Source organism: Nyctibius grandis, chromosome 26, assembly GCF_013368605.1.
Source record: "Nyctibius grandis isolate bNycGra1 chromosome 26, bNycGra1.pri, whole genome shotgun sequence".
Lineage (NCBI taxonomy): Eukaryota > Metazoa > Chordata > Aves > Nyctibiiformes > Nyctibiidae > Nyctibius > Nyctibius grandis.
The window spans coordinates 204,843-214,632 of record NC_090683.1 but is presented as its reverse complement, the minus strand read 5'-3'; the positions used below and the strand labels follow the sequence as shown (position 1 = coordinate 214,632).

At 40.4% G+C, this 9,790-nt stretch overlaps 1 protein-coding gene across 1 annotated transcript; it reads right to left on the bottom strand.

The window, feature by feature from the left end:
• Window positions 1-1,419: 1,419 nt before the first annotated feature.
• On the bottom strand, window positions 1,420-7,547 carry LOC137673674 (olfactory receptor 6B1-like). Its single transcript, XM_068418633.1, has 2 exons — window positions 6,643-7,547; window positions 1,420-1,447 (listed from the first exon to the last, which is right to left on the bottom strand). The coding sequence occupies exons 1-2, from the start codon at window positions 7,545-7,547 to the stop codon at window positions 1,420-1,422; spliced, it is 933 nt and encodes a 310-aa protein (XP_068274734.1).
• Between the last annotated feature and the right edge of the window lie 2,243 nt (window positions 7,548-9,790).

Here is a 9,790-nt window from a genome sequence, read left to right as displayed (position 1 = left end):
ATGGAGGCCCACTGATGAATGAGGTGGGGGCCCTGGAGACAGAGGATAAAAAGAAGGCAGAGTTACTGAATGCCTTCTTTGCCTCTGTCTATACTGCTGGAGGCTGTCCTGAGGAGCCCCGGACCCCTGAGGCCCCAGAAGAAGTCAGGATAGAGGAGGAATCTGTCTTGGTTGATGAGGGCTGGGTCAGGGACCAATTAAACAATCTGGATGTCCATAAATCCATGGGCCCTGATGGGATGCACCCGCAGGTGCTGAGGGAGCTGGCGGAAGTCATTGCTAGGCCACTCTTCATCATCTTTGCTAAGTCGTGGGCAATGGGAGAGGTGCCTGAGGACTGGAGGAAAGCGAATGTCACTCCAGTCTTCAAAAAGGGCAAGAAGGAGGACCTGGGTAACTATAGACTGGTCAGCCTCACCTCCATCCCCAGAAAGGTGATGGAACAACTTGTCCTTGGTGCTGTCTCTAGGCACATCAAGGATAGGGGGATCATTAGGGGCACTCAGCATGGCTTCACCAAGGGGAAGTCATGCTTAACCAACTTGATAGCCTTTTATGAGGACATAACCCGGTGGATAGATGATGGTAAAGCTGTGGATGTGGTCTATCTCGATTTCAGTAAGGCGTTTGACACGGTCTCCCACAGCATCCTCGCAGCTAAACTGAGGAAGTGGGGTCTGGATGATCGGGGAGTGAGGTGGATTGTGAACTGGCTGAAGGAAAGAAGCCAGAGAGTGGTGGTCAATGGGACAGAGTCCAGTTGGAGGCCTGTATCTCGTGGAGTCCCTCAAGGGTCAGTACTGGGACCAGTACTATTCAATATATTCATTAATGACTTGGATGAGGGAATAGAGTGCACTGTCAGCAAGTTCACTGATGACACAAAACTGGGAGGAGTGGCTGACACAACGGAAGGCTGCGCAGCCATTCAGAGAGACCTGGACAGGCTGGAGAGTTGGGCGGGGAGAAATTTAATGAAATATAACAAGGGCAAGTGTAGAGTCCTGCATCTGGGCAAGAACAACCCCATGTACCAGTACAAGTTGGGGACAGACCTGTTGGAGACCAGCACAGGGGAAAGGGACCTGGGGGTCCTAGTGGACAGCAGGATGACCATGAACCAGCAATGTGCCCTTGTGGCCAAGAAGGCCAATGGCATCCTGGGGTGTATTAGAAGGGGTGTGGTTAACAGGTCAAGAGAGGTTCTCCTCCCCCTCTACTCTGCCCTGGTGAGGCCGCATCTGGAATATTGTGTCCAGTTCTGGGCCCCTCAGTTCAAGAAGGACAGGGAACTGCTAGAGAGAGTCCAGAGCAGAGCCACGAAGGTGATTAAGGGAGTGGAACATCTCCCTTATGAGGAGAGGCTGAGGGAGCTGGGTCTCTTTAGCTTGGAGAAGAGGAGACTGAGGGGTGACCTCATTAATGTTTATAAATATGTAAAGGGCAAGTGTCAAGAGGATGGAGCCAGGCTCTTCTCAGTGACATCCCTTGACAGGACAAGGGGCAATGGGTGCAAGCTGGAACACAGGAGGTTCCACATAAATATGAGGAAAAACTTCTTTACAGTGAGGGTAACTGAACACTGGAACAGGCTGCCCAGAGAGGTTGTGGAGTCTCCTTCTCTGAAGACATTCAAAACCCACTTGGACGAGTTCCTGTGTGACATTATCTAGGTAATCCTGCTCTGGCAGGGGGATTGGACTAGATGATCTTTCGAGGTCCCTTCCAATCCCTAACATTCTGTGATTCTGTGATTCTGTGATACTGTTTACAGGAAAATATGGGGTTTGGTGCGTTTTTTTGTGTGTGTATGACTGCAGATATCACCAGAATTAATCTAGACCATTAGTTTATATTAGTTACCCAGTTTTATTATGCCTATATTAGATGATATGACTCCTATCCTTAACAGAAGTTTAATAACTCCTAGGTTGTTGCTGTTCCACCTCTGTTGATTGCAAGGAAATTTAAGTCTTATCAAAGACCAGATTCAACAATTAAAATATGCAACTAAGGTAGGTCAAAATCACCTGAGATCTCAACTCACCCTCATCTCTAAGCCCTGTTGTTCACCCTGTCATAATAGAAGATAACACCAAATTTAAGCTTTGTGGGTGGGCACTATCTCACCTGCAGACATACACACCTGAGGTAGTCAGCAAGACTTTTTCATAAAGGTGTCTTTTGCCTCCTCATTCCTCATGGTTAACAAATGGACTATAGCATTGGACTATAGTATAAATTATGGAAACCAGTTTGTTGACATCCAAGGAGTGTATGCTCCTGGGTCATGCATACATGAAGATGGCCATTAAGAAGATGATGATCACAACTGGATGAGAAACACAGGTAGAGAAGGCTTTCTGTCTGTACTTAGAGGAGTTTAGACAGCTGCACAGATCACCCTACCATGTATACCTACTCAGCTGAATAGATCTCTAGAGTATACTGACTGCCCCGACTAGTTTCTCATTTCAACTGTGTACTGTTGAGCTTCCAATGCCTTATAATGGCTTCAGATACATGAAACATTGAAATAAGGCTAACAGGTATAACACAAGAATTACAGTAGATCTGTTCCCATCTGAAGCAGCAGCTGAAGCTCCTGAGGAAGACCATTGAACAGTTTGAATGTCACTCTGGATCCAGCTTTTTCACCAGAATCAAAAACTAGAGCTAAGTGTTATGACCCTAATGGAAATGTAGGTAATTAGTAGGGGATTCAGTTATCTAAAGAGAGGTGTTTAATTTCAGATTTTGTGGTGTTTTATGTACTTTTCAGTAGGGTTTCCAGAAGTTATGTGTTTCCAGTAAGTTCTGTGTCAAATCTGTCAACCCATGAAGGTATGTTTATTACTTTAGTGACCTCAGATTATACTAGCTGTCAATGCCCAGGGAGTTGAACTCTTAAGTAGGTATTTACAGTTTAGGTGCAATAGCTAAACTCATCCCTAGAGTGAAATGAAAATATTCTATTTCATTACAGAGATTCTAAAATAACTTATTTTATTTATCTTCCTCATGTAAATGTCTGCTAAAATAAATATGGTTGTCATGCAATTTTTCAATTCCATATATCCCCCCAAAATATGGGAACTGTACTGCAGATCACCACAGTGTACTTTTACTGAATAGCAAGAAGGTTAAATGTTAGATGTCCTAGGGCATGGCAGAATGGAATCTGGAGATCAAAAACCTGCAAGGGTACTGTTGCAAGATTTTGTATCACAAAGAGTACAGAACCAGATCTAGTCTTCTCCATACTGCCAAGTGGAAGGAGTCCTGTGAGTAAGCTACTTGTGAAACCACTTCGGAATTGGTCTTTTATGAGTCAGATGTCTGTCAAGCCAAAAGCATAAGATTAAAATTATATTCATACAGTGAGATTAAGTGGAAGATTAGCACCTAGGAGAGCTGGGATTATAGAAGTTATTTGGCTGTTAGGACATACAGTTTGATTAAATTTGCCAATATATTAGAATCTAGTGACATTTGATGTGTGTTAAGGTATCTTAGTTGACCTGTAACTGCTGGCCAAAGCCTTGTGTGCAGACTTAGACATCTAAGGGCATTGCATGAAGAAGGCATCTTTAGAATAATGTAAGTGCATGGAGAAAGAAGAGCAGTGCTGCCAGAAGAAAAAAGGGTTAGTTCATATCTCCCTATCTCCTCACCTGGGCTGGTGAGGCTTCACTTGGACTACTGTGTCCAGTTCAAGGAAAATGTGGAGAAACTAGAGAGGTTCTTACTAAGGCTTACTAAGATGTTAAGATGTGTCTTAGGGGACACGTACTATGAAAAGAAGTTGAGATAGCTAGGTTTGTTTAAGGTGGTGAACAGGAGGCTATGGTGTGGTCTAACAGAAGACTGTAGTTAAAAAGACAATGGGGCCAAACAATTATTTGTCATAACAGATAGTATAAAAAGGGGCAAAGATAATGACTTGCAACTCAGTTGTTGCAAGTAGTTGCAAATAGGCCTTTACAAGAAGCTTCTTCACTAGGAGGTCAGAAGACCACTGAAACAAGTTGCCCAGAGAGACTGTAGCATCTCTGTCTTTGCAGATTTTCAACTCTCAGCTAGATCAAGCCACAGCTGGCATAACATTGAAATGGTGAGAGTTGTGCTACAAAAGGGAAGTCAAATTATGGATATACTCACACCTGGAGTTCTGTGTCCAATTCTGGGCTCCCCAGTACAAGAGTGGCACAGGTATACTGGAAAAAGTCTAGTGAGGGTCTACTAAGATGATTAAAGGACTGCAGCATCTCTACTATGAGAAAAGACTGAAAGAGCTGGGACTGTTCAGCCTGGAGAATGGAAGGCTCAGGTAGGATCTCATTAGCATATACAACTGTTTCTGAAGGGAGAGTGTAAAGAGGATGTAGCCAGCCTCTTCTGTGGTGTCCACTGACAGGACAAGAGGCAACGGGCACAAACTGAAACACAGGAGGTTCTCTCAGAACATGAGAAAACACTTTTTTACCATGAAGTTGACAGAGCAGTGGCACAAGTTGCCCGAAGAGGTTGTGCAGTCTCCATCCTTTGTGATATCCAAAGCTGTCTGGACATGTTCCTAGGGAACCAGCTCTAGGTTTTCCTTGTTTGAGCATGAGGGTTGGACCAGATGACATCCAGAGTTCCCTTCCAACTTCAACCATTCTGTGATTTTGTGATATTCAAATGTCCCCAAAAAACATTTCTGTGAGTCTGTGATTCTCTGATGTCAAATGTCACTAGACACTTCTGAGTGGAGAACAGAACTGATCTCCATTTGTCTACATAAGTTTGAATGAGTGTCTATAAACCACTGAATGTATTTCCTAAATTGTATTGAATGTATTGCACAGTTATATGTTGGAACCCTAGTCAGTAGGTAGCTACAGTGAGATTCAGTTGCCTAAACATCAATTTCTATTGCAATTTGAGATGCCACAGGCTTTTCCTCCTAACCAGATCAAAGAATCGTACAAAAACTTAGGTTGAAAGGGTAGAGTTTCACTTCTGGAAACTTTCAGCTCTTTCTGCTTTCAAAAACATATTTCAGTCAAGTCAGGTTTTTCAGGGACTTGTCTAGTCAAGCTTTGAAAAACTCAAAGGGTGGAGATTTCATAACCTCTCTGGGACTCTGTTGCTGTGCTTAATCACTCTGACTGATTTTGTTTGTTTCTTTCTTTCTTTTTTGTACTATCTAATCTGAATTTAATTTGCTGCAACTTGTTCCCGTGGCTTCTTATCTTTTCAGGTGTGCACAACTAAGAATTGTCTCTATCTATCTTCTCTGTAATATCCTTCAAGCAGTGGCAGATTGCAACTAAATACTTCCTTAATGTTCTCTTTTCCAGACTTAAAAAATTATTTCCAGCTGTCTCTCTTTGTACAACAGGTGGTCCAACCCCTCTATCACTATTGGTAACCCTCTGCTAGACTCTGTCCATCTTGTCTTCCTTGCAATGGGAAGCCCCAAACTGGACATGGTACTGCAGATGTAATCTCACAAATATATGCAGTCTCAGGTGACAAATAGAGGGGAAGGATCTTTTCCTTTGACCTGCTGGCTAGATTACTGCTAATACAGTCCAGGAGGCAGTTGGTCTTCATCATGGCAGGGGCACAGTTCTGACTTATGTTAATTCATCTGTCAGGACCTCCAGGTCCTTTTCTGTAGAGCTGTTGCCTTGTCAGTGAATGCCCAGCTTATACTGAAGTATCGGTTAATTCCTTCCCAGGTGCAGGATTTCGCATCTGTCTTTGTTGAATTGCTTAAAGTTCTTCTTGTCCCTCTCCTTCTGAATATTACTTTAAAAAGGGCTGGATCTCCCATAGGTCCAGTGTAAAATTTGCCAGCTGTGTGTGGATACCGTATGGCACCAGAAATGCTGTTAGATGCCTGTGTTTAGACAATTGATTCTTCTCTTAGTGCTTATATCTCCCCATATAAGATAGAAGGAGCAGAGGAAAATTTAACTTGAAAATCAGGGGGCTCATTTAGCATTTGAAATGGAAATTAAACTATGTAAATTAACCCTCTTCGCCAAAAGTAAAGTTTTGTTCTGTAAATCTCAGCTACTTCCCAAAGTTCTATTTGAAGTTAATGAAAAGAAGAAGAAAATTCTCAGTGGTGGTTCACATTGTCTTATGACATCTAACTAAAATGACAGATATTATCTGAATTAATGAATTTCCCATCCTAATCCCTGTGAAGAAGATTGACATAGTTATTTATTTGGTTCCTCAAGTTCTTTGAATCCCAGTTTCATATTAAATTGGATCAAGGTCAGAAAGTAATTGTGTTCTTTGATGAAGACCAAAAAAATGCATTAAGAGAAGGCCATGATGTTTATTGCCTTCTCTGCTGGTCAGTAATGGTGTGTAACGTGTTCAGTAGAAACACGTTCTTTTACATTCACACAGTGTTATCATTCATTATTATGTTATCATCATTCAGATTGACTCAGAAAGAGCAATCCTTAACCACTGATGTCTAAACAAAACCATAATCTTCATTTCTGTGAAAGTAAAAGTCTTGTTAAACATTCATGAGATTCAGACAAATTCAGTTGGAAGATTATCTTCCAAGTATAATATTAGTGATCAGACCCAGAAACTCTGGAGACAGCACCCACGCCACATAAGACCTTCCATAAAGTGTCTTTTACTTCATGGTTCCTCAGGCAGTAGATGAATGGATTTAGCATTGGAGTGAATACAGTATAAATTATGGAAACCAGTTTGTTGAGATCCGAGGAGTGTACACTCCTAGGTTGGGCATACATGAAGAGGGTGGCTGAGAAGAAGATGGTGACCACAGTCAGGTGAGAAACACAGGTGGAGAAGGCTTTCTTCCTGTTCTGAACCATGGGAATGCACAAAATGGTGCTGATTATGCACATGTAAGAAATTATAATGACAGAGAGAGGGATCAACAGAATAAGCAAGGCAAAGACAAAGTCCACCATCTCTGCAACTAACCGTTGAGTGCAAGAGAGGTTGAGCAAAGGGCTGATGTCACAGTAGAAGTGGTTGATGACATTGAGGCCACAGAAAGAGAGCTGGGAAATGAAGATGACCTTTAGCACAGATGTCAGAAAGCCCACCAGCCAAGAGCCCATGGCCAGCTGTATACAGACTCTGTGGCTCATGATGACTGGATAGCGCAGGGGGTTGCAGATGGCCACATAGCGGTCATAGGCCATGACAGCCAGGAGGACGCATTCAGTACAGGCGAGGGCAATGAAGAAGTAGAGCTGGGCCATACAACCTGTAAAGGAGATGCTCTTATTCTTCACCAGAAAGTTGACCAGCAATTTGGGAACAGTAACTGAGATGTACCAGGTCTCTAGGAAAGATAGATGGCCTAAGAAAAAGTACATGGGCTTGTGGAGTTGGTGATTTCTTCTGATTAAAGTGATGATGACTATGTTTTCAAGGACAGTCAACAAATACACAATGAGGAAAATTACAAACAATAGAATATTCAGCTCTATGATGGTAGAGAATCCCAAGAGGATGAACTCATGGATGTGGGTATCATTTTCCTGTATCATCATGACCTTGAAGACCTGGAATGTGTAAGGAGGAAAAAGCGAGGAAATAAGGATCATCTTGTATTATCTCCTTCAAGCATCCTCTCCATTCTGGATTTGCAAATACCCACTTTAAGTAGACATCTCATACCAGTTATTTAATTGACATTCTTTACTATTTAACCACTCCTGAAAAATTTTGAGTCCTACAGCATTATAGGATTGGTGATTCAGATCCTGGCTCCAAGAAAATGTTCAGGCTTCACTGATTTCCTCACAGGCCTTCCTACCCCTATCTTCACTTAAAAGACAGTCAAAGGGAAGAGGAAACATTATTAAATGTGCTTTTCATCTCAGTTCTGAGCTGTCCCCCAAATGGCCGCTAATGCCAAAAGATATCTAGATAAAAGCACAGTCTTGCTAAATGGTGGAACTCATGAAGACAAATTGATCTTGAGCTGTTTTTCTCTCTCCCTTTCTCTTGATTATAGGCAGAAGAAAATAAGTGTTTGTTCTCTCAAATAATAGTACTTTAAGTTTGCTAGGGTTGTGGGGTATATGCATTTATTTTTTCTTTCAGAATTGGGAAGGACCTGTGCACCTGAAAATTTCTCTCATTTCCAATATATTGATTAATTGACTAAAGCAGGTCATTTCTCACAAATAACAGCTTTCCTATAGTCTTAGACTACAGTAATTACAGTGCCCATCCATCATTTTCCTTCTGCATTACTTGATAAAATTAATCTTGATTTATCACAATATACCTGAAGTTTGATGTTTATTCTTCTTCTTTTTCACTCTTTACTGAAGGTTTCAAACAAGCTTTTTTGACCTGTTCCTGCACTTTCATATCCAATAATCAACTGCCTTTCTGGAATGATGTTCAGGCTTTGTCCTTCACAAAATATTTTTCATATAAAACATTAAGAAAAAATCTATTAATGTTATGAAATGTTACAAAAATTGCCAGAGAAAAAGAAATATGTATTTTATGGATTTCATTATTTATTTGAATTTCAAAATATTTTGAATTTAATTTTTTTTTGCATATGGATTCTTTATGTAGAATTAGTCTAATTACATGACTTACATGTTTCATTACAAGTACATAAATGCTGCCAAATAATAAAGTGATAGAATATAAAGTATAATTTTATATTTCAAATTTCCTAGCTTGTACTCTACGTGAGACTCGTCAACCCTATTTTAGCAGCTTGGTGTAGGCAACTTCCATGAGATTTGTGGCATTTAATTTAAGCTGTAGTAAATACTAACAGGTAAACCAGGTAACTTGGTTTCCAGTATAGCCAATGGAGATCTAAGCAGTTAAAGAAAAAAACCTAGCCTGTGTGATCTTAGCATGCTATACATTACAAACCATAATTATAAAGTGCATGAATGAAAAGGAGATAAAAAAGAGAAAGTAAAAATTATGTTTACACATTCCAATATAGGCTTTAAAAATTCCAAAACTACCTTATAGCACCCTTAAATATCGACTGAAAATAATTTAATAAAAAAGGATGATTAATCAGAGTATTTCAGCTACCTGCCTTCTGATAATGGGTCACTCTCAGACAGCATATAAAGATAACTTCCATGTTTAATTTTGAGAATTGTTAATGTCACATGAATTTTCTCAGGGTAAAAATTATGCTGAATGTTTTTATATTCTAGTCCACTGAAAGTGGAATACAAATGCCAATTTTTTACCACATAAATATCTTCACTATCTTCACTGCTAGTGCATATAATACAGAGAGGGGTGAGGGGAAGGTTATATTTGACTCACACTAGAATACTGCTTAAATTTAAAGAGAAAAACAATGAAAATATGTAATATTAATGTCAACATACATTGAAATTTATTATTGCTGCTACTGTCACCCTCATCTCAACAGAGGTCATAAGATTTTTAAAAGCATATAAAGTACAATAAGAAAGTTCCATTTTACTAATCTTTTGATCTGTTATATTCACCTCTGTTTTCCTTCCCAAACAACCCTTCTTTCTCTCTCTCACACTTTGTTTCTCTTGGAAACTACTCATTTCCAATAATATCCCAACTTATGTTGGTATCTCAGAGTGTAGGTGAGACGAGACAACAAGAAGGACCTCTAACAAAGCTAGAGAAAAAGAAATTAAATGCTCTTTGTCCCAACAAGAGATCAGCATCTATGCTTCTGTTTCTGTCTTTCGTTTAGCTAGAATCTTACCCCTTTGTTTTTCTCTGAATGGTTGAAAGCAGGCTGGATTGTAAA

What these genes read in the sequence shown, in the direction of transcription:
- LOC137673674 (XM_068418633.1), bottom strand. Translation starts at nt 7,547, where the DNA reads ATGATACAGGAAAATGATACCCACATCCATGAGTTCATCCTCTTGGGA. An exon ending in GAAGTAAAAGACACTTTATG is followed by an intron (nt 1,448 to 6,642) that starts GAAGGTCTTATG and finishes TCCTCTTGACAC; the next exon opens with TTGCCCTTTACATATTTATA.